At 43.4% G+C, this 25,174-nt stretch overlaps 1 protein-coding gene across 4 annotated transcripts in view; it reads left to right on the top strand.

Moving 5' to 3' along the window:
- The window catches only part of INPP5A (inositol polyphosphate-5-phosphatase A), a 184,372-nt gene that overhangs the window by 134,269 nt on the left and 24,929 nt on the right, over positions 1 to 25,174 (top strand). For all 4 annotated transcript variants that reach the window (XM_038141314.1, XM_038141313.1, XM_038141316.1 and 1 more), the window contains exons 10-11: positions 17,185 to 17,280; positions 17,613 to 17,687. In XM_038141314.1, the coding sequence (XP_037997242.1) occupies positions 17,185 to 17,280; positions 17,613 to 17,687 (171 nt within the window). The remainder of the gene's footprint in view (positions 1 to 17,184; positions 17,281 to 17,612; positions 17,688 to 25,174) is intronic.

The raw sequence follows: 25,174 nt of genomic DNA, 5'->3' as shown, positions 1-25,174 counted from the left end.
GTGCACAGAATGCCCTGGGGGGATTCCCTCCCCTGGCACAGCTGTGGGGGTTCTCCCCATCCCCAGCGGAGTCAGTGGGAGGAGGCAGCGCACTGACCCAGTATCACAGAAAGATATGCTCAGCCTCTGCTGCTTTCCTGTCATAAAAGGGAGGAAATCAGCTTCCTCGGGGAAAACACCTTCCTGAGCTCTTAGTGAATCGCATCTGCTCAGCCCTTGCCAGGCAGGAGCACAGACTGAGGCCCCGTGCTCACTTCTGCCACGTGGTTCAGTGCAGGGGGGCTGTTCAGTGGCTGTAGATGATTCCCATCATCTCCTGTCCAGCTCTGAGCACAGCAGACAGCTCTCTGACAGGCAAAGGCTGCTCATTTGCTCTCCAGCCTCAAGAAGTCTGGGCTGGATTAGGGTGCACTGCTGCTTGTTGCATCCAGCTCTGGTCCTCACAGTGTTCTGGCAAGCCTGCTGCAGGCACTCAGATCCCCTTGCTCCCTTAGAGACAGGAAAGAAATGCATATTCTGGTGGATCTCTTTATGGAGATCACGTTGTGCTTCTGAAATGCTACTTGTAGATTATTTTTATTCATATAACCCTAATGGTTCCCTGAAGATTAAACCAGATGTAATCTTTTGTTTGTTTTCAGCTGAATGTGGTATAACTATAGTACTGCTATTAAGCGTGCAGAACACTAAAATGAGCTGAATTGAGTTGTACTTTAGTGTGGGTCCTGTGTTTCCCTGTCAGTGTCATTTGGGGCTTTTTTAGTCATGGAGTCTGCAGTGCAGCCCCTGAGCTGCTCTTGGAGAAGCAACTCCAGATTTCAGCTGCACTCCTGTCTGTCTCTTCCCTTCAGTGGGAGCCGAGGGAGTGTCACAGGAGGTGGCACTGTGCCACCCCATCATCACCTGCTTCAGAGTAGAGTCAAGGGTGTGCTAAATGCTTGAGTGACAACAGCTGAACTTAAGCAAGCCCAAAGTCCAGAGTATACAAGAGATTTAAATTAAGATTGCCAAAGTGGGATGGAAATTTGTTTTTCTTCTGTCTGCTGGGTATTCTACATTATGTAAAATGAATACTAGATGATAATTTCCAGTGTGGTATCTTGTATTGATTTAATTCAATAAGCAACTTCACCTCCACCTTTTGCATGCACTTGTCTTAAAATATATGCATTATGAAGGCAGTGATTCAAAGTCTTTAGGAAATCAATACCCAGACAGGATTCTGTTCTTCAAATATTGACAGCAGAATAACTCTAAGAAACAATGACAAACAATAAAAGCAGGGTTGGACAAAATGAAGGCTGCAATTCTTCTGTTGTTAGGCTGTGCAGAAGGCTCAAACTGCTGCCTGATGCTGCATATTATACATGCTTCAGCAAACAGCTGACGCTGGCCCTTTGCTGTCAGAATTTCTGGTGAAACCTGTGACCACTGAAATAAAAGCCAGTTTCTGCCCATGATTCCTATACAGATGGCTGTTTCACCTGATGTTTTGCCAATAACTCACACGGATTTCTTTCAGCCATGTGTGTGCACTGGGGAGATACAGAAGGGTATATATAGACTGTTAGCATTAACATTGTTCCCACCTTTGATAATTTCTCTAGAACTAAATGGAATTTGCACTGAAGCTGGTGAATTACAGATTTTTAGCTGATCATATCTGTGTACTAGTTCACAGTGGGTTTTTGTAGTGGTAATTTTAAAATCCTATAATATGGGCAGCTCAATTTCTTGCACACTGAGTATAGTTCTTAGAAGTTAAAGTATGTCCTTGATGGAGTAAAACGTGCCAAGTTAGTGCAAACTGCACTGGTTGCTCAGTTGATAGCAGTTCTGAAATCACATTGCTGTAGATCGTTCAGCACTGCAACTATAAGTAATACTACATTATTAGCACTCATTTAGAAATCTCTGATGACAGTCCAAAAATTCAGATGAATATAAATTCTCTTTCCCTTAGATGTGGAAGGCTTATGAAGGGTAGCTCTTTACAGTATTACCTGCCTTGCAGATGTCATAGAAAGAGTCAGCAAGACTTATTTTCGTTTCTATCCTTTATTTTTGAAGTTTTAGCAAGTGCTGAATTTCACAAGGATGTCAGTAGTGTAGCCATAAAAGGTTCAAGAGCTCTGTTCACATCTGGAAGTAAAAAAATCATTAAGCTTTTCCCTGAATGTACTGGAAATTTCCTAAACTTGACATATTTATGTACAATTTAAAAATGAAGGAAAGCTTTGGGTCACCAGTGCCTGAGTGATGGTTCCTGACAGAGCAGTCAGGAGGAACCGGAATTCCTGGGAGTCAGGAATTTAAAGAGTAGGAATCGCCGTTTGTAATTGCCCATCTGTAACCAACATGTTTGAAAGCTGGCTTGGAACAAATTGGTGTACCTGGCACATTACAGAATTTTAGAAGAAGAATAAATTTATTCCTGTAGTTAAGGGGGAAGAAGGGAGGGAGACACCAGGCAAGGTTCTCAATAGCTGAAAGATCATTAGCTTGACATTCATTTCAGGCACCCTAATGTAAGAGTTGGTAATGAGAAGAAAATTGAGAGAGAAAATGCAGTCACAAAACATGCTTGAACAAGGCAGTTTATCCTAAGATGAACAACTTGGATGAAAGTGGTGAAGTGAAATCAAGGGATCCTATGTCAAGATGAGTTTGTTGAAAACATCTGTGTTTAACTTTGCATTTGTCTGTGTTGCACATGCAGGAGCACCAAGGTGTCAGTGGCAGAGTGGTGGGAGACACCAAAGGCAAACAGCTGCCAAGAGCTGAACCTCAGCTCCCACAGCAATGCCATGGCGTAATCATTCAGGCATCTTTAGGTAAATTTATTGTAATTGCATATTTGACTTTACATGTGACTGCTGAGCCTGTGTATTGAAATCTGTCACACACGTCCACTCCAGGTATTGCAAAGTCACAGTCTGGTGTGAGAGGAGAGCAAGCCCTCTATCTTCTTACCCAGACGCTGAGCCAGATCTGAGTGCCAAGGAGGAGTTGTTTTCAGAGCTTGTAGGGCCAGCTTTGCTGAGCCAGACTTCCTTAGAGGTCCACTCCAGTTAACTCAGACCCCCCTTGCCAGTAGGTCAGAGGGTTTCCCAGGAGTTTGCAGTCAGAAGACTGTGGTTTCACACTTTGCTGTGTTCACAGCAGTGTCCCCCTTCCTTTTGGGTCTGAGTGATGTTTAGAAGCTGCTAACAGACAATTTAAAATGAAAAATCATACATGGAAAATTAGCCACAAGAGTGATCAATAAGTAGTTCTGTTCCTGGAGTGGCTGCCAGAGGAATTAGTGAGTGTCCTGTGTGTTCTCAAAAGGTCATGCCTTTCTGAAGGTTTGTTTTAGTCAAAGAAGTGCCATTTGCTTCAGCTGAGGATGAAATCGGTGCCACGTAGGATCTGGTATGTATGATTAGAGTAGACAAATGCACAGTCACTTCTGGATGGAGTTTCAACCTGTAATTTCTTAAGCTTCCTAAGCAGGCTTAGATACCTTCAGTCTCAGCTTTGTTTGTCATTAAAATAATTCCTACTGATTGTGATGCTGGTGGAAAAAGATTCCACTTCTTTATTTCTTTACTGTGTGAGTCTTATTGATGCTAATAACTATCAAATTAAATCTGCACCTGACCACAAGCAGCTGATGGAACATTCCTTTTAGCCATCCACTGTATCCCTGATAGAGACAATCAATAGGTAAAATCTATGCAAATGAGCGGAGTTCAAGTGAGGGCTACCCTAAGCAGGACTTAAGCTATGCACTCGCCTTTGTGCCAAATTTTTCAGGGTTTTTTCTCCTGTAATGAATACATGTATTTTGTGCATTGGAGCATGGCACAGGCCCTTTTGGATGGCAGGCTCTTCAAGAGAGAGGAAGAGAGTTTTAATCACAAAAGCAGAAACTTCAGTCAGAGGAATGATTCCACACTTTGTTTCATTTGTAAATGCTGCGTTTTGGCTTTTGTGAAATGCAACCCAAGTCCAATTCAGGACAGCGCTTCAAGGATTCTTTCCATGGGGCTTTTAGAGTCTGAAATAGTGCACATGAAAAGAACAGGAGATTGAACATAATTTGTTCCAACAGCTAGTCTAAGATTTTTTCCAATCAAGATTCTTTCAGCATATTCCTCTTTGTTGAGCTGTAAGCAGCTTTTAAAATAATGGCATTAGCCTATATTTCAGGGCTTCGCTGGGTGTTTCCAGCTCTGGTGATTAGTTACAAGAAATAGAAATGCCCGTATTGTAACCTTTTAATGGCTGTGGGAGACTTGTAAACTAAGTTGAGATTTAAGCAATTTGTAGATTTCAAAATGAGCTGTAGAGTTCATTGAGAAAGAAAAATGCATCATTGAAATTCATGGTGCCACTTTGGTTTTCTTAGCTGAGATTTATCAGTGAAAGCCATATTGCTTTCCCTTTGCCTTTATTTTAAAGCTCTTCAATACATTGTTTTTAAGGTTCATTTCTTTTACAAGCTTTTCCTTTCAGCTTGCTCAGGGTATTGGGCCCTATGAACATCTGTTTGTGCCTAAAATCAGCCAGGACCTGGACTGTACCCTGCCTCCCTCCTCCCCTTTGTTTCCAGAGGCTATTGTTTCCGATTTCATGCTATCAGAGGGGCTGCATGTTTTCCTGTGTGAAGTTGTCAGAGAGATAAAAGCACAGGAGCAGGGTCACATTTCGAGGGATGGGCATGAAAAATTGGTAAAATGTATCTTGAGGGCCACCCACAAGACTTGCCTGAAGAAATTCAGAAGTAGAGAGTAGAATTGTAATTTTGTGCAAATTCCAGGGTGGAATAAGCAGTAACGAAGTAAGTGTTTAACTGGCAGAAATCTCTTAGTTAGATTTTCACTTGGTTGACTTATTCCTGTTAGGTAGCTTGAGAGCCTCTAGTTGGACTTAGTTACAAAGAAAATACCATCATCTTCACTGCAGTGTCTGCCCACGTCCCCTCAGTATGACAGGGAGAGGCCAGAAGGTCTAAAGCCAGTGTGTTACACCTTTCAGCCATCAGAGTGCACTGGGGAAACTAGAGGCAGTACTGGAGGTTCTGCATGTCCAAAATTTTCAGAACAGAATCACAGAATCATTCGCTTGTATGATACAAGACATGCAAGGAGTACAGTAAGGATGATGATGATGAAAGAAAGACAAATTGTGCATCTTAATTAACTTAATGAAACACATCTTCCAGTAAGGAAGCAGGCTACTGTCTGTGTACCTGTGGCTGTGGTTTATAATGCAGCAAACCATGGTCAGCCGAAACACACTCTTTTGTCTGACAGGAGTTCCAGAAGGGGCACCCTGCTTTGGAAAAATGCAGAGTGGTTCATGTGCTGGCGAGAGGGCAGAAGAGCTGCAGTCACACACAGCTGAGCCCCTTCCCCACCTGCCGTAACCCCAGGAAGAGCTTGCAGGTCTCTTACTGGTGCTGCTCTGAAAGCACTAAACAGCAGGAAAGAGTTGTGCCTGTGCCTAGCTTAGTGTCAGTAGAACTAAAGCAGTGCCTTGCTAGTTTGTCTGGTTTATGATTTCAACTCTTCACTTAGGTATCTACCAGGTATGAATTGAAAAAAATGGTTTAACAGTACTGGTTTAGGTCCAGGATTCACTAAGATAGTTACTTTTGTTTTAGAAGCTTGTAATGAGGATTTTGTTAAAGCACATGATGAGAAAACAAATGAAATATGGAAGTTGTATTTTTCCAAGGCAACTGATAGATCAGGGATGCCAAGCAAGGTGTTATCTTGCTGCCATACGGCTTCTGAATTACTAAACGATAAATGTGATACAAATCAGCCCAGTACTGGAATTTCAAGGAGATTTATTTTTTCTATCTTTTTTTCCAAAGAGAAATTAATTATTTTTTCTTAAATGCATAAATTATTTGCAATTTAATATAACAAAGTTAATATACATTCTGAGTTCTGCTGAATTTAGCAGCATTTTTGGCTATGGAAATTCAGCAGGGAAACACTAATATGCAGACTTTTTTCCATTTTGCTAATATAGTAGAAAAAATTACTAAATATGCTTTGATTGTTGTTGAGTTTATATCCTTTGCGGTAGTACTTTTGGATATTAATTTGTTCATAAATAGACATAGAAGAAAGCAGCAACACTGCGAAGTGTGTAACAGTTGTGTAGGTGAGATTAAAGAAGACCACTCAGTGAGTATTTTTCACTTACTAGCACTTGTATTGTAGCTTGCAATGGCTGTGGTCAGGGTTCTGGGTCCCACCGCAGGAACAGGACCTGCCCCTCTGGGTGCTGGGCCAGGGTCCTGACAGGTTCCTGTGTGGCCAGGGCTCCCCGAGGGTCCTGCTAGCCCCACGGCGCCCTGCCTGTGTGCTCCTGCTGCAGGCAGACAGCAGAGCACACACATCCTCAGACCAGGTGTGAGGAGGCATCTGGACAGGAGGTCTCACCAGCACAATTCCAGTTTTGAGGGGAAAAGGATAATCTGTTCCTTTCTCAGGATGCTGAGCACCATGTTTTAATGTCATTCAGCACTTCAAGTACTACTTGAAGAACTTAAATACTGCTGTTAGCATCCATTGCTGGTCTTAATGGGTATAAATTCTTTTTAAAATCACAACTTTCTTATACCAGCAGTTTTCTTTGGCATACTTGTCTAATTTTGGATGGGTTTAAGAATCTACTTTGTTTAGCTTTGTCTCAAAAGGGAAAAGAAGAAAGGCTAGAGTAAAAATTAATAGCACATCTTAAAATCTGTTACAACATCTCCCTTTTTTCTGACTAAAAGTGAGGGAAAAAGGCCTCTCTAGAGGAAATAAAGAAGTTATTACAACTTCTACTATTTTGTAGAGTATGAAAAAGCTTTCTGTATGTTAAACAGTCTTGTGGACATCTGGCATGATTGGTTTTAATCTGCTGGCTAAAAAGTCAGGATTAAATCTTGCTTTACACCTCTTTGTATTGCGGTCAGTAAAGTGACAGAGCTGCCCTGAAACAATGGCACTACTTATTCCACCCAATATGCCATGTGGTAGATCACCCCCTTTTTCAGCACCACTTCTCTGCAAAGACAATGAAGCATCTGGTGGGGTTTTCCTGTGTCCAGGATATTTTTTGTCAGTAATTTCACTCAGCCGCTCTGCTTAGCTCTCCCTCGGTGCTACTTTTTGAGATGGGGTTTGCCAAATCCAGTGGCAAGAGGTCAGTAGGCCAAAGTGATGAATTTTTATGTGCCTGTTCCTTGTGTTTCTGCTCAGTCATGATTCTTTGCGCGCTGCGCTGCCTCTGAAAGGGAGCCACAGTGAGCAATTTGTCCTCCCAGGCTGGGGAGAATGGGGAGGCAGATGAGTTAAAGTAGCGTGTATGACTGCGGACAGAGCTGTGCACAAATGTTTTCTGATGGCAGAACAGAATCCTCCTGTCACTATTCAGCGCGAGAGGGGCTTGGGAGATTTGTAGCCTGTTGGCTTTCGATCAAGTGACAAATGAATTTAACAGCACTTAAAGATACAGCAGAAAGAATAGCACTTCACAAGCCAGCCCCAGCTGCGAGCTCTAAAATGATGCTGCATTAACTCTTCTGTACTCACGTGTCTCACATATTTGGATCTTGGTTTGTGTAACAAAAAGAATTTCATTTCTGTTTCAGAAACTCTGTAGAATACACTTTCTGGTTGTTTGGCCCAGTCAGGTCCCATCCCTCTGGGGCGGTCTTAGGTTGTTACAAGCAGGAGGACCCTGGTTGTCTCATTTCTTGCAGAGCTTTCTGTCCTCACTCAGTGGTGCCCTCAGTGATGGGGTCGAATGAGCCAAGGATCAGCATTCCCTGCGGGGTCAAATCCCTTTGAATCCCCAGCCAGTGCTGTGAAGTTGCTGTTCCTCCGAGTTGTTCTCTCTCTGATCAGCTGTGCCCCTAGCTGGCCAAGGGCTGTTGGTCCTGAGCTTTGAACCTGCCAGTGGAGACCATGTCCCGGGGGTCCTGAACATTGCTGTACTGCACAAGACTTGGCTCTCACACCATCACAAACCAAGCCAGAAGGAACCCAGAGCTGCATTACCAGGGTAGTGAATAGAGGCAGTACATAGAACGTGCCACCCTGTTTCCTCTCTCCATGCTGACTGTTCTACCCCAGAGTTGTTTTTATGTGATGCCAGTCTTCTTTGGGTGTGTACACATGCTGATCTGTCAGTCCATCTTAGCTTTCATCAAGGAGAATATACCAGACCTTGGGTACCCACCCATCTTGCACATTATTTTACAAAAATATCCTTCATTCATTTAATCCAAAAATATTTATTTTAGTGTGTGAATATGGGTCCTGGAAAGGGGTGACCTGGGTCTTGTTGAAGAAGCACCAGCCTGCTGGTCGGTGCTGTGCCTGGGGACAGCCCAGCAGCTCAGCTGTGGCCAGGGTGCTGCAGCAGCCAGGCACCTGCACGGCCACAGGGCTGAGACAGGGGCAGTTGGGCAATCCCACCTCATGGCTCTCAGAGCTGTCTTAACATAACTAGCTATAAAGGATTATTTGAACTTATGGGCTGCTGGTCTCATATTCCATTTCAAAAGTGAGTAAAGCAGCAAATGATGGTGAACCAGACAGGAAGTATGAAAATGAGAAATGAATGAGATATGGCAGGATAAAAAGGAGTTGAGTCAAAGAGGCTGGACAAACAAAACAACAGGGGAAAAATACAATAAAGAAATGGTTCACATGCTGCATCAGGAAGACATCGCCTGGTCAGCAAAGATTTAGTTTTACCATAACACCATGCAGCATATTTCAGTTAACACAGTGAATTTTGCATTCCCAACTTGTTCAGGACTAGAAACCAGATGCAGTGACATTACTTTCCTGTCACATTTGTTTCCTTTAATAGTGGAGTTAACTTGGAGTGTTTTTTTCCCCATAGATAGAAAACAATGGAAGAACATGGATATCTCTTCCACTTTGCTGTGTGGCAGCATTGCTGATGCTCATGACCATTATATGAGCTGGAGGGCCTTCATCCATTCTGGGGGGCACATGTCCATCCTGGAGGGCACGTGTCCATCCTGGAGGGTGTGTGTCCATCCTGGAGGGCACATGTCCATCCTGGAGGGCTTGTGTCCATCCTGGAGGGCATGTGTCCATCCTGGAGGGCGTGCGTCCATCCTGGAGGGCATGTGTCCGTCCGGGAGGGCACCCATCCATCCCACTGTGTGCTTAGGCTTAGCAAGAGTCCAAGCCTGAGCTGCTTGCAGCCTACAACACACTTGTGCCTCATGCAAGTCACTTACCTGTTCCATGTCTCAAATCCCATCTTTGTTAAGGTACTGGATTAAGGTACTGGATTTTTTTGCTGGTTTGCTTAATAGGAAGAAGAGAAAAGTTTTTTATTTATTATTTCTAATTTTGTGATTTAAAGTATTCAGTGCCTGCCTCAGGACATCTAGATTTTAGGTACATACATAATTTGATTTCAGAATTGCCCAACACTACATGTTTTGAAAGTCAACTCTTAATTATACCTGCTGCTGAGAGTCTGCTGTGTGGGAGCCAAAGGGTCATACTCTCCAAAGGTTAAGCCTTGAACTTGAGCTGTGTCACACCATTGATCCTGTAAAAAACTCCCTATTATTTTAAAGGGCAAACTCCTGAATTTACTCCGTTTGGCAGTGCTGGTTGGGAGTGTTTCTGGGCTTGCTGTTCGTTCTGAGGTCAGGTGGGAGCCTGGAGCACTCCGATGGGCTGGCCATGCCCATGCTGTGCTGGGTCAGGACATGTGCTCCCTGCAAGGCTTCAGGAGAAGGAAGCTGGCAGACTCCAGAGACTGCAGAGCCCAGTGGTAGAAGTCAGGAAGCACCAAATAATTTTCTTAGGTGTTGGCTTAAATTTTTGCTACTTGATGTTACTGCTCCCTGTTTTATTTCTTGTGGCTGTAAGAAACCATGAAGTTTGGAGGCAGCAGAAACACAAACACCATCAGTGCACACACAGGCAAATGTTACCACTGAAAGCAAAGGCAATTGCAAGGCACACAGGAGCAGATGGGGTTCACAGCCTGTTTAGATTTGAGAATGAAAAGAAATAGAGGTTCCTATTCTGCAAGTTAGATAAAAGCAAGTTTAGCTATAGGGAATGAAGCTGCTTCTTATTCCATTCCTCCTGATTTCAAGAGAGCAGGGGATTTTATGTTTCTCTGCAGGAACAGATTTACATCACAGATTCTGTGTGCTTCAAAAAAGTCTTTGCTGAACAGAAACAATACACCCAGTCCTCTGCCTGGTCAGCTGGACTGGAAGAGTGTAATTGCTCTGAAGGTTTCCAACAAGGAATTTCTCGAGCTGGCATTACTGCACAGCCAAAGCAGAAAAAATAATGAAGATAAGTAACAGAACATCTGAGTTCTGTGCTGAGTAGATCTGAGGAGGATCACACCTTATGCAACAAAACATATATATTGCATTAATGCAGAGAACTTCCTTAGGAACAGTTGGACTGTCCCAGTGTCTGTAATTAGGAAAAAGCAAATATTTCTCTTAGAATACTCCCTCAGGACTACTTGACATCAAGTAGTAATACAAAATTATTTAGAAGGATGGACAGGAGGAGGGAAGGGATTTTTCTGGTAGATTGCTTCCAAGTTCCGGTCTTGTAGTGGTGTGGACTTACCTGGGTCCGATCAAAGTCCTGAATGCATATTATTGATGTCTGATGTCAGCTAGTGAATTTAAACTGAGGCCTTAAAAAGTGAGCAGGGAAGCCCTTTACCTTTGTCCACAGAGACCTTGTGCAGTTCCATGTCCTGATTCACACAGGTGCCAGACAGCTCCAGGTAAATTGTTTGTGAATCACCATGTAGATGCTTTGCTGAACTCAGGCTTGAGATCAGAGTCAGGAAAATGAAACAGGAGAGTACAAAAAGATGTGCAGCTTGATCAGAGAGACAGAGAGAGAAAATAAGAAGGTAATCAGCATGCAGGGGAATATCGGAAAAGAATTCTAGCCTAATCTGTAAACTTGGAGAACCTGAGAGGCAGAGGCCTTTTGCAATTAATTCATATTCTTTTCTGAAGGAGAGAATTTATAAGAGTCATAATTGCCACCAGTGGCTGGTACAGAGAAAAAGCTGCTGAGGCAGAGGCGACAGTCAGGGACCTCAGGGCTCTCTCCAGACCTGGAGAAGGGCAGGCTGTGCCACCAACACATGGCACTGAGCCGGCCACTCTGGCACCGGGCCAGCTGTTCCAGCTGTGAGCCGGCCATTCCAGTGCCCATCCCTGCCCGGGCGGGGGTCTGCAGCAGCATGCTGTGCTAAGCCTGGCCTACTGCCTGCTGAGCATGCACAGGAGCCACAGCCAGTGCTGCCAGGGGTGACTCTGTAGGAGCTGGGTGGTGCTTTGGGCAGTGCCAGGGCAGGGGAGCCACTCTGTAGGAGCTGGGTGGTGCTTTGGGCAGTGCCAGGGCAGGGGAGCCACTCTGTAGGAGCTGGGTGGTGCTTTGGGCAGTGCCAGGGCAGGGGAGCCACTCTGTAGGAGCTGGGTGGTGCTTTGGGCAGTGCCAGGGCAGGGGAGCCACCTTGCCCGCAGGCGGGTGCACAGGGACGCTGTGCCGCCGGACAGCGGCCGTGCTGCCACCTGGACTCTCGGGTCTCTCAGCACAGTGCCTGGAAAGTGAACAGGAAAGGGTTGGAATTGCCTGGTGACACACTGTGGTAACTTTGTCATGAATTATCTCCATTTCTGGACAAAAAGATGCATTTTATAATTAATCTAGTGTTGCTGTGAAATTGAGACCAAAGTAAGGCAGGTTATTTCCAGCAGGGATCATCTGTTTTAGGGAGGCAGGAGATCTCTGGGACGATGGGAGCATGAGGATAGTGTTTCGGTGCTGATTTTTTGGTCACAGACTCCACCCAAAGAAGCATTTTAAAATATCCCAGAATACCCCTGTGCCACAGTTCACATGGGGAGCTGCATGGAGGGGACCAGAGCTCCCATAGGTCCCAGGCAGCTCCTGGGCCAGGCATTCACAGGGGTGCGATTGGTGCTTCTTTAACCTGCCTGTGAGGTTAAATCAGACATGGGTGCAGGCAGCAGGGTCATGTCAGTGGTAGTGATGTGCCCTCAGAAGAGGGGCTGTACACAGGGCACGTGAGCAGTGCCACCAGACAGGGCAGGACAGGAGTCCCGCTCTGCTGCCACTGCCTCCCCTGGATATGAGCTGGCTCCTCTGGGAACATCCAAAGAGAAAGTAATTTTATCGGTACTTTACGTGAATTCTCATTAATACTTGTTTGTGTTTGTTCTTTATTCAGCTAACACTTACGTCACTGCTGAGTTCAGTTCCTGCTGCTGGAAAGTGTAGTAGCTGTTCTGGGATATTATTGCTATTTGCACACAGTTAAAGTTAACACAAGGTAATATATAGTCTAAAGGATATTTTTTTCAATAGAAGTGTATGTTCTCTCAGACAGGGTTTGGTTGCTGTACCCTGGAGATTGAGCCCTTGATTTTTGAAGCAGTTGTGAAGCCAAAAACCTCTCTGGCTGTGAAAAATTTGCTATAATAAGCCTCCATCCATTTCAGTGGGAAGGTGCAGTTTAAAAAGCATGGTGTTATCTGTCCCAGAGCTAAATGCACAACTGTCATTGACTCAGAAAGTTATGTGTAACTTTGTTTTTCTCACTTGCAAATTTTAATTCTCTGACATCATTTGACTTGGTGAGTTTGCTGCTATTAGATTCCCAATAGCCAGGAAATCATGTCATCTCCTCAAAGATAAGGAGGAGCCCAAACAAGATGCTTTTGTTATTCCCAAAGTAGCAAATTTTTTACCTCGCTGATTATTTCAAATACAATTTGCATCCAGATTGTAATAATTTTTTTAAAATATTATCCTAGTTTAGTAAGTGTCAGATTGATTTTGGGTCTTGAGCAGCATTTCAGAAGTATTTCACTTTCATAATTAGATGATACATGTATGTCTGTCTTTTCTGTCGTTCCACAATTTAACTGGAAAAAAAATAAATATCTTAAATTTGGTTGATTTGGTTGCTCTTGTGCTCAAGACCTTATTTCACTTAGCTCCTGTCAGGAATCTTCAGACTCTGCACTTGTCTCCTAGCACTCACAGCCACAAGCACATCTGTGTTAATCTATGCAGCTTGCCACAAATTCCAGTGGTAGCTATTGCTGAACTTTTTTATTGTAAAGGAACAATGTATATTTTCAATTTTCTCTTCTGTTTTTTAAGAATAATTCAAAGTAACAATAAGTCCCGAGTATTCAAATAATAGAGAACAATAATGCACATCTTTAGCATCAGTGGACAGATGCAGTAGGACAGGCTGAGTCTGTACGTGTTTTAATATCCCCTTTTGGGGAGTTTCCCTCCCACCCCCCAAAAATTACTGAGAGACTTACAAGTATGTAATGGCTCACACATCAGGAGGTGGACTCAGAGACTAAAGTGTGGAATCAGTGAAAAATCAGCTGCAGTTTCCAGCCAAGCAGGAGGCAGCAGTGCAGTCCCCAGCTGCTGACAGTGTTCCCCATATGAACACAATATAAAGTGTATATTATAGGCTGTTGTTTTATGTATATAACAGTTGTTTTCATGCCTGTATCCCAATTTGCTCTAAGTATGAAGAAATGCAGTTTTACACACTTTGATTTATGGTGTATATGGGGCAGCAGAAGGTGTGTTATGCTGTAAATCAGCAGTGTAATTCTGAGAATTGACGAGTTTAGAAGTTCCAGATTTGTCTCTTGTAAATATAAAAACCATTTCTCCCTAGCTTTGTGTAACAGGATGTTGTCATTACATTCCAAGGCCGTTGTCAGGAAAGTTGTTACTATGTTTTGCAATTCAGTACACATAAGTTATCGCAGAGGGTATTTCAAAAGTGCTACAAAGCATCTACCTGTGTATAGTATGGGGAAACAGGAATAAGATATGGCTGTGTTTGCTAGGGAAAGGTGGCTACTGAGTTCTCTCTCAGCTCTGAATAGAGCCCTCCTGCAAGCTTTTTAACCAATTCTTGTTTCCAAAGAAAAAAAGATGTTTTTTTAAAAAGAAGTTATGTCGAGTTATGATATCTGATTTCACCTCTTGTGCCCTTGTAAAAATATACCTTTGAGGAAATACCCAGCAAGGAACAGTGAGTTTTCATAGCATTTTGATTTTCTTTGCTAGCAACAAAAAATCCCTTCATAAGCAGGCTTTCCTAAAAAGGCACATGGTCCTGAAAGTTTTCTGCTTGGGTGACTACGACTGTGCAGAAATTGAAAGGAGGAGGAAAAAAGGAGTGCCTCCAGCTTGTATAAGAAATGAACCTTTGCCCAATCACTTTTGTCTGTGAATAAGGTAACTTTTTGTGTGTGTGAAATTTGAAAGCAATAAGGTATGTGGGTCCTTTCTCTGTATTGGTTCTCAAGAGTCGATCGCAGGGTTTTTCTTTTGGAGCCGGCCTGACGTTGTGAGATAAAGCAGCTCAGGGAAAAAAATGTTCTCAAGCAGATGCCTTTAAGAGACAGAAATCATGAATTTGTTGAATTGCAACCACTCTGGGGGTGGCTACAATGACTTTTTGACAGTGACAGTAACTCTGCCGTGTCTTTTCGAGCCCTTCTTTGGCCCATTCACTCTGGAAAGCTGCTTAAGCGCACTTAAGCGCATTAGCATTTGGATGCTCGGGGACCGTATTGACCCTCATTTGGAAAGTTTAAATGAGTGAAAGATGGAGCGATTTGTTAGAGCTTTTGAAACCAGCTTTAGAGAGCTGCGGGTTTTCCGCTCTGGTTTGTTCGGGTGCTTGTTCTAATCTGGTGTGCTGTTTGAAGGGACCAGACTGATTTGTGACACATGAGCCCAAAGCCTCTTTTTTTGGGCTTGACCCGATTATCTGATCTGTGCTCTGAATTTCAATCACCCGCGTGGAGGGAGCGAGGTTGGGAATGGCTCGCTGCTGGATTACCTCACTAGCTCCTATGGACACAGATGGCAGAACGGCCGCTGCGTGTCTGAGCAGACAAAGGCATCATCCGACTGCCTTGGCTGCGAGGGAACAGGTAGGAGCTCTGTGCTAAAAAGCAAAAGGTTCCGGAGGTGCAGCTCCCACAATGGTGCAGCATGCCGCTCCTCCTGCCAGGCAGGGTGGCGTTTAACCAGCATGTTACCACTCTTCTCCCAAGGCTTCAAAACACCACCTTAAAGTCCTGCGGATCAGATGAAGTGCTCGCAGAGCAGCCCGTGCGTGTGCCTGTGGGGCCAGTGCTCCTTCTGCCAGTGAAACCTGTGACTGCACGCACCTGCAGCTGCTCTGGTGCCGCGAGCGTGCCGAGTTCTAGGGTAACCCCAGAGTCAGATGGACGTGGCGCTGCTTTGGGGGACGGAGGAAACAGTCAGGAAAAGTTTGTCAGAAATGGATGTAATTTTTTCAGTGAGATGGGGAATCAACGCCTGTTTCATTCACAGACTTGTAAGAAAAATAACAGATTTGTGGTTTTTTACCAAATCCCATTCAAGTTACTTGTTAAAAATGAAAGTGCTCAATTTGCTTTTTATTTGTACTGTGCCAATAGGCAAGGGCCTTTATCAAGGATCAAATTTTTGTCAAATGGGAGCAAATGTCCATTGGCAGATTGTTCCCATTCTGGCACTGAGCTTCTCAGCTGAGATCTTAATTATTTGGAAGCAGATGGATTTTTGTTTAAATACATGTTTGGCATGAATTCCTGCCTTCAGGAGAAGGCGAGAATGGGGAAACGAGAAATGAGCTGTAGTTCATGGTGTTGTGTGTGGTGGACACTGCACCTCTGATAATGAATCCAAATATAGGTATTTCTGTCTGTGAGAGATAGAAGCACGTAGTAGGATGTGAAAGTCTATACCACAAAACATATTTATTTTTCAAATTCACATTATGCAAAATGAAAACCTTTTGTCTGGTTATTATGAAAAGGAATGGGGTGAGCAGAGCAGGGAAGTCACCTCGTTACCTCTCCTTGACTCAGTTACTTTCTTTAACAGAAAACACTTTTCTTAACAACCTCTAAGGTTTCATTCAGAAGGACAATCTTTACCAGTATCCATGTCCACAGCTGTGCGCAGATCCTGTCAGCAGCGTGTGCCTCAGCAGCAGCCATGGGTGCTGAGTTGCCTCCCAGGTGTGGGGACACATCTGTGTCTTTGAACAGTGCCCAGCTTGAACAATTTCCTCAGTTCCGCTTTCTGACTTTTTCCTTGTGGTTCCCAGCAGCCAGGCAGAGGGGCACGGGTAGCTCTGCACAGCACCCAGCAGCCTTGCCCAGACAGGGAGGCCGCAGAGCACTTAGTGAAATGTGCCCAGTTAAGATGGACATGCCTCCATTTCAAAGCACTTAACATACCTAAAGCTTCGCTAACTGCTTTGCTAAAGGCTTTAGATTTTTACCCGGAGCCAACGCTTTGAGCGGCACATTTCATGTTATTCCCCACTACCTGTGGAACTGGGTCCCAGCCAGGCCAGTGGCCAATGGATCAAGGCCCAGCACTTTCGTGGAAATTCATACTGTGCCTGATAGAAAGTTGTTCATCTATGTTCATCTGTGCCTGATAAAACGTTGGTTCATAACATGTCTTAAGCACCCAGTCCTCAGAATGTCTAGGGACATGTCGTCTCTTATTTAAAAGAGGGAATTTGCTATGCAAAGTAAACTGTGAAAATTGCTGTCAGATTGTGTAAGCATTTCTCAGACTTGAAAAGTGTACTTGTAACGTGAATTTACAGGCAGATGTTTTTGCAAACAAGGGTTAACTCACAGAACTGTAGTGTCAATGTAGTTATCAGCTCTTAAGAATTAGCACAAAACCTGGTCATTATCTGTGAGCAGTGGTTTGGAGGATGTTTGCAAGTAATGTGTGATACAGCATACAGTGATACCTGTGAAAGAACCTGTCTACATGGTACAAGCTGAATGACTATTTGCCTTTCCTGATTGATATTTTCTTAATGTTGCCTGTTTCTCTTCAAGTGGTAATTCAGTTTATTGTTTCAAGTCCATTAAAAGTGGAACTGACTTAAATTAGCAGTGCTTTATATTTTGACCTACATTAAATTATATTTGATGGGGGGCATTCAAGATACATCTATTGATAATGTTCAGTTAAATCTGGTCTTCTGTTGCATATAAGCTTGTTTCCCTTTCTCCCCTTATGTTTTTCTTAGACACTATGTGCAAAGGCCACAATGCAGACCATCCGGGCAGCTGACACAAATGAAGTAGTCAAGCTAATATTTCGTGAATCTGATAATGACCGAAAGGTAAACAACTTAATGCCCTCGGCACCCCTATGTAAATAGAAACAGTGTTGAATGTTCATTTTCTTTTCTACAAAGCATGAATATAGTTGTTCCAAACTGATAATGTAAAGGGAGGGGAGGATATAGATTGTCACACCTAATGCTCAGTTAATTGGATCTGTTTAAGTGATTGCCGGCCAAGCAAATGGGCAGGCTGACAAGGGGCTTTGGGCATGTGGAAATGTGTGGTTTTAAAGGGCTGCGTGTCTCTGAAAGGGTCACTGCCAGCAGCTGGGTGTTGAGTTGCTGAGTCCAAGAGCTTTGCTGACCTTTCTCCCTGGTTTTTTATTTAGGTTATGCTGCAATTAGAAAAGAAGCTCTTTGACTATTTTAATCAAGATGTATTTAGAGACAACAATGGCACTGCGGTAAGTTCATTGCTAAACCCTTTCAAAGGAGTAAGTTGGGAACTCACATACAAATTGCATTTCTCTAACCAGCCCTTTATCCTTATCACCCCTCCTGTCTGCAGAATGAGAAGAGATAACTCAGCCAACACAATAACTGCTCCAGATTTCCTCACCACTTAGCCAGTTATTTTGTGTACAGATTCTTTACTTTGGCATATTTACCTTCTTTTTTATACAAATATATTGTAAATTAAATGTACACAACAATTCACTTTTCTTGTCTGTCGTCTAGTCTGCATTTCTTCAAGCATCCTGTTTTTCTTCCTAGCTCCTCATTGTGCATCACACAGTAACTTAGGAAAATCCCTTAAATGCAAAGCCCTTCTGAAAATACCTGGGTCTTCTAAGTGTACAAAATTATTCAAGAAACACAAGAGTAAGTAGAATAGCAATCTCAAGCTCTGCAGCAGGCTGTCACTATTTGGACAAGCATGCAGGGCTTCCCAAGAGGATTAAGCAGACAGGGGACACTAACGCTCTGATTTGTAATAAGGAATCTGATTTTTCTGCGGAGAAGGGCATCACAGTTTCTTTAATGTGATTTTATTTCAAATGGTAGCCGCTTCATTTTGGAAAAGCTGTGCATCACTGCTTGCAGCTTTCTCCATTTCATCCAGGGTTCCTAGGGGTTATGTATCCAAGGGAACACAGGTGGGCCCTCATGCCCACCTCCCAGTTCAGCTGCACTCTGAACCAGTCACGGAGTGTGCCCGCTCACAGGGCACATTGCTGCTTGCTGCCCGGGGATGGGCTGTGCACAGGATCCATGGCTCTCCACCTCTCTCCTCTTCTCCCTGCCTACAGCTCATTCTCTCACTGCTCACAGGGAGCCAGGCTGTTGGAGGGCTGTCTGCAGGGCTCTGGGATATGGAGGGCAGCTGAAGCCCTCGTGCCCTCTCTGATTTTAAGATGGCTTCACCTGCGAGATTGATTCCTTGTGAGAATCTGAAATTTCACTCGTTTGTTGAGGTCAGAAGTGTTTGATTAGTAAGACCCATGAGGGGTGAAGATCTGATTCCCCTTCTAGTCTTTGCTGCTGTCCCACAGTGTGGCTCATGTGGCCTGTGTGCTCACTATGAGAGGTACCCCTGTGGCACCTTCAAATGCAGTTACTGTCAGATCAGTTTGGGGTTCTTTGGTTTCAATTTACAAGGTGAATGCATCCTTGGGAAATGCCTAATGTTTCTTTCACTGATGTTTTGCAGTTTTGGGGATGTTTAATTCGAAGCAATAGGTCTCCTCCCAGTTCCTTTTCCCATGTTAATCGCATTCCTGTTTCAAATTTTTCCTCTATGTGTATAATTATAATAACTTTTCTAGTTTTTTTTAAACAACTCAAGTATTTGTCATTTGTGTTTTCCCCTGGTGCATTTCTGAAGCTGTGTAAAGCTGTTCTTGGTGCTTGTTTGCCTTGTCCTAGTGGTATTTTGGATGGCTGCTGCTTGATTTGCATACAGGGCTGTGGGGTGTGAAGGTACAGGCAGAATCCCTCTTAAACACATTCCATTTCAAAATCAGTAGTCATTTCTTTCATGCATCAAGAAGTGGGAAATCTTCCAGATCAAGCATGGAAGAAAGAGATAAACGATATAATGAGCCATTGGAGATAATCTAATCTTCATGGTCTAGTTAAACACGCAGCACCATGATCACTAAAAACAAACTACCTATCTGAAACGATAAATGTCTCTGTGCCGAATTCAACCCAAAAAATCCATCGCATCCTTCATCAACCGCCGGTCTTGTACCGGCCTGACAGAAATTTAATTCAAGCTGGCTCCTGAAAATAATTATTGTATTTTAAGAGTAGTAATCATTGGTCGGGACATGATTGAATGTGTCCATGCCTATTGACTTTTTCTATGATTTATAGCTTTGTGCAGTCGATATTCCCATCGAAATTGTATAATTAATTATAAGTGGGGCTGTCAGGTCTGCAGGATGGAGTGCCCTGATGAGTATTTGGGAAGATTAAATTTTCCTTAGCTGTACCAATGCAAGGCTTGGGAATTTTCACAGCACTGGGGCTGTTGGATAAAGATGTTTTCTGTGTGTTTAGCAACTGCTTTAGCTCAAAATCCATTGATTTTTCAGAGGGTATTTTTTTATCAGTACTGTGTCTCTTCAGTAACATTGGAATGTATACAGATGTGACAACACCTGACAAATATTTATTATCAACAGGCTACTTTTTCATTGTCCATACACAGTTATTCTTTCCTTTTTACGTTGTAATCAACAGAAAGAATCATAATATATGTTTATAAAAATGATTATTTTTTATGAAAATCTGATATAGATACAAATCACCTATTTAACAGAAATTCAGTTTGAAATGCATACTGTAATCTGTTGGGTCTAATTTTCCCAAACTAATCTGTAGCTTATTCAGACTTAGCTGTAGCTTGTTCCAAAGTTGGCTTGGCAATTACCTATACGGATTACCCCAGACTGCAGTGACTGTTGTGTGTCATTGTATATCAGAAAGAAACACCCAGATTTACCCAGTTCTGTGGTGATAGGAAAAAAGATAAAGCCTATTTGAAAACAGGTGTTGCAATAATGCAGAACTGTTTTATTATTTAATTCCTGTGTTCTGAATTGTACATTGGAGTTGTGGTCCATCCAACAGACCAGGGTGTGAGTCCATAACCACACAGAGCTGTCCTGTGTGGGCATGTGGGGAGGGTGTTGCAGAGGAGCACTGAGAGACGTGGGCAGGAGGAGGTGCAGCATGCAGAGTTCCACTTTGGCATCAGGCAGGTCCCAGTCAGGTTGTTGCTTTTCAGTTAGCAAAAGCTCAGCATTGCTGACCTGGATGGTAGGACACAGCCAGGCTGTGCTGATTGGTTCCATGGCGTCATCCTGCTCTGGGGGTTGTCCATGAGTGGTGGAAGAGCACAAATGAGGCTTCTCATTTTGGAGTGGTGGACAAATGAGGGTTCTCACACCTTCCCAGAGGCAGCAGCCCCTGACCGGGAGCCGCCGCCGTGCCCCCATCGCTCCTCTGTGCTCCTGCTCCTCCTCTGCCCAGCAGGTGCATAGAGTGCCCTGGAGCCCTGCACGGATTTCCTGTGGGGTCTGTGGTGCTGCCCACGCTGCTGAGATCACACTGGCTCACCAGCATGTCACTCACACAAAACACAGTTGTAACTTTGGGTTTCCAGCCCTTAAGTGATAAAAATCAGCCACACCTGTGCTTCCAGAAGAGGGGCAGGGGGTTCTTGAATAAACCTACACTCAAAAGGAGTTCCCTGTTAATTTCAAAACAATTAAAAGAAAAGCAAGCCAAGAGTAATGAAAAAAATATAATCAGGTTATTGACTTATACCAAAAAACCACAAACTAAATTGTATTTCTTCAGTAGTCAATTAAATAAATATGTAGTAAGAATGTAAAAACCTGTAATGACTACAGAGGAACAATTTAATCATCAGGAATCATTTTATAATCTATAAGTGCAATTAGAAGTGAGGAATGGTACCTACATTCCTGTCTTTCCTATGATCTGTATTAAAGAATCAGTCCAGGTAGAAGCTAATGTACTGTCCTTGGGATTTGGACCACAACTGTATAGTAAAAGTGATCAGTGAATCAATTGTCTTAAGACTGGAACCTGATGATATTCCTGCTAAAATCATGATCTCTTTTTTCCATTGATTTTTGTGGAAGCTGGTGACTGGTAGTGCAGCTGTGCTTGCTCTGGTGGTCCTGCATCCTGCTGCCCCAGCCCCCCGGCCCATCTCCCACAGAAGCACAGAGCCCGTGTCCCTCTGTGCTTTGGGCAGCTCGGGGGCAGAACGGTTAGCCCAAGATCCAGGATCACCAGAGAGTTCAGAGGGCCCTGGTGCTGTACCAGCATTCATTCCAAACCAGAGCCAAGAGTGTTATGCTGAAAAGCCCAGTGATTCCAAGCCTGGATTTTCATGGAATGGAAGTGATTCCATTTCTTACTTTAATTGTGCAGCAGCTCTATTGGTGCAGAGGACAAACAGTGAACTCTTATGGAGAGTATGTTCTGACTCACTTTCCCTTCACAGAATAAATTCCCTTTATTCTGTGTGTGTTCAGCCTCAACTGATGTGGTCTGAGAAGAAAATTATAATGTGCTCTAAGTACGGATTGAGTTACAGGTCTTGTTTTCCCTCTGAAAAGTAGTGATTTAAAGTGATGTGTTATCATGATAGTTAACTTAGAGATGTTATTGCAAACAGTACAGGCGAACATAATTTTAAATGTTAAGCAACATATTTGGGTGGGGTATTGCATGTATTCCCAGGAGATCCTGAAATTATACACAAATTGAGCAGAAATATATAGTCCACAAGGGAGCTCTATTAAGATTTTTGTGAGAATATGTATGCTTATGAAGATTAAGGATCTGGCATCACTGAAAATGTATTAATCAACAGACAAGATATAGCACAATGCACTCTTCCCAATGGCCTTGGCTCTGACCCTTTTAAAGATAATGGGAATACTGTCCACTAGGAACTAGATTAGGACGATCAAGTGCATTTCATCAGGGTATGACTTGAACCATGATCCCAGAGGTGAAAAGGCAGAGGTTTATCCACTGAGCCAACCAGCCCCTGTCCAGATAAAATCTTGAATATGATGTATAAGGGCAAATTAGGATAGAGAAAGGAAATTGATTGTTTAGGACCATTGCTACCTCAGACTGGTCATAAGGAAATCCTGCCTATCCTGAAACTGCTTCTTTTATTTAACATAGTCTTCTGAGATGCCTGATTTTCATAAAGTATTAATAGGAAAATAGCTTCATGCTCTGCATCTTTATTCAGAAGCAGCATTCCTGTGTTTAGAACTGCCTTTGCTTAAATGAGCAATTCGTTAATATGCCATTGGATAAACTGCAAAATGAGAAATGACAGAGATAGGAAATACTACAAATTAATTGTTCTCACTAGCAAAACATAAATGCAAATCCAGATTGCACAAACAAGTCAATCCAGATGTGTTGGGTTAGCTGTTTACTGCAAGCTTCAAATAGATGAATTATTCTGGTGTAAAATTTGTCCATAGCACAAAGTTACAAACATTATTTCATGACCTTTTCCCCCACCCTGTTCTATACAGCTGCTGGACAATTCAAGTGTACTGTAATATATTTATTTTTTTAGGCATTGGCTGTTGTTTAAGTCTAGCCCTAAGAGTAGGTTCGGCATCTGTATTTGCACTCTGTAGTCCAGCCTGTAGTATGATCTGCTAGTGTGCTTTGGCCCTTTTTAACCTGTGTGACATGGAAGAGAATATCCAGGGAGGCAGCGTTTGCACCTGCGTTGCAGTCCCCAAGTTTATGGATCTCACCATCATCCCTTACAGTTAATATTTGTGCACACAAGCACCATACCGCAACTTCCACATCTTGCCCGAAGTCTGTGGCAAGCCAGATAGGAATGGAAAGGTGCTTAATTGTTTTTTCACCATCTCTCTACAGTAGCTCAGTCCTCTTGTGCTGTCCAGGTACCCCTGATAACCTCCCAGATGAATGTCTGCATGTACAAAAGATTGCACAGAGAAAAGCAAATGCTAAGTTTAACTTGAAAGGGCACTTGAGGACACTTTCATACAAAAGGCACAACTAGGGATGGGAGCAGGGTACGCAGATGCAGGGATGGAGAGATGGGTTCTGGTCCCTGGTCTGGGGCCTGTCTGTGTATTCTTGTTGTTGCATAGGTGTGGGAGGCAAGGGCTGCAGTCGTCCTCTCTGCTGCTCCCAGAGCAGCCTCCAGCAGCCCCACACAAGGAGGGGATGAATTTGAATCCCTGCTGGAAGAGCAGCGCCTCAGTGTTAGGTGTCTGGAAGTTCCCAGTGACCTTGGGAGATGCCTGACTGTCTGTGAGGGTGGCACAGGGGTTGATTGGAGCTCCCCACACCCCTCATTGATATACCTCTGTGGTCCAGCTGTTCCCCAAAACACTCATGCCAGCCAAGCCTCGGAGAATCTTCAATCCACAGTGGAAGTTTTGCCCGAGTACGAAACATTTCATAGTCGTTCCTCAAGAAAATTCCATTTTTAACCACTCTACAAGTCATACTAAAACTGCATTCTCCATATTTCATGCTTTTGCCAAATTGTAGCTCACAAGTAACTGTGTAACAGGATAGTGCATGGGACTCCCAAGTGGGACAAACTAATGTTTCACAGTAACAGATAAATTAAGTTTAATAAAATAATCCATGGAGTGTGTCATATTTGCAAGTAGGATATTCTGAAATAAAGTCTTACAGTTTCAAAGACAGCATCCACTCAGTCATTCCTGACATTTTGAAGGAGCTTTGTCACAAGCTGTTGTGCACAGTGTATGAATTATTGCAATAATATTTAGTATCTGTCCCAGCAAAATTGTGAAAATGGCAATTTGCATGAATACATTTTTCCAGAGTAAACTTTCTTTTAATTTGAGGTAAGCACTGGAATACCAGGAGAGTGAGCAGCAAAATCCAATTTCCCCATCAGAAAATGGAAAGCGTGAGTTCAGCTGTGACAGCTGGTAGTCACAGGGCACAGCCACTGGCTGTGTCCTGGCGAGCAGATCCGTCTGCTGGAGGAGCTGGCTGCACACAGGGTGATGGGGGCTGTGGGCTCTGTGGTACCTCTCGGGTGCTCCAGGCTCTGCTGGGCACAGCTGAGGGATGGGATGCAGTTCACTGCTGCAGGGCAGCGTTTGGGCAAGGAGCCCTTGGGGTGTGGAAGGAGCTTCCCTGGTCAGCAGAAAGCTCGCTGCTGCTGCACAAGTGGAAGCCCAAGCTTAATCTGTGTCGGTGCTTTTGGCTTCTTCGCTAGTTTATCCTTTACATATACTCCATATTAGCATTGAGAGCTAATTTCCTAAGTAGTACAGCAGGTTCTGTGTTCTGATGTTGTTTTTTACAAGCAACAAAAATCTCACAGGATAAGATCTGGATTCTCTGCTGCCTGTTGCAGAACAGAGGTGTGGCTGAGCCCTTGGAACTGTTAGCAGGGTGTTTGACTGACAGATTATCCATACCAGTCCTGTCAGCCCTCAGTGCCACTTGCACTGTGCTGTGCCTCACCCCCTAACGCTGAGAACAATCTCTTTGATGCCATTTCTCTGTGTGCCACAGATCCACATTTCTCTGTGTGCCACAGATCCACATTTATGTGGGCGTTTGTGATTTGACAACGCTGCCATTCAGGATATATAGATATGTGCAGAAATATAATAATATACAAAAACAGCATAAGTGGTAAATTTATATTCAATGATTTGGGGGTTTTTCTGTGAAACATGATTTTAAAGACTGGCAATGAGAGAAAGAAGATTAAGATTCAAAATATGTAGTAATATAGATCATTTTACATAGTCTTTGTTAGAGAAAGAAGTAGCTTTAAATCAGGCAGAGTTATGTATGGCATTTTCATAGATAAGTGGGAAGGATCAGTGTTTCCACAGGC

This window comes from Motacilla alba, chromosome 6 (assembly GCF_015832195.1).
Source record: "Motacilla alba alba isolate MOTALB_02 chromosome 6, Motacilla_alba_V1.0_pri, whole genome shotgun sequence".
NCBI classification, from domain to species: domain Eukaryota; kingdom Metazoa; phylum Chordata; class Aves; order Passeriformes; family Motacillidae; genus Motacilla; species Motacilla alba.
This window is presented reverse-complemented; position numbering and strand designations above follow the sequence as displayed.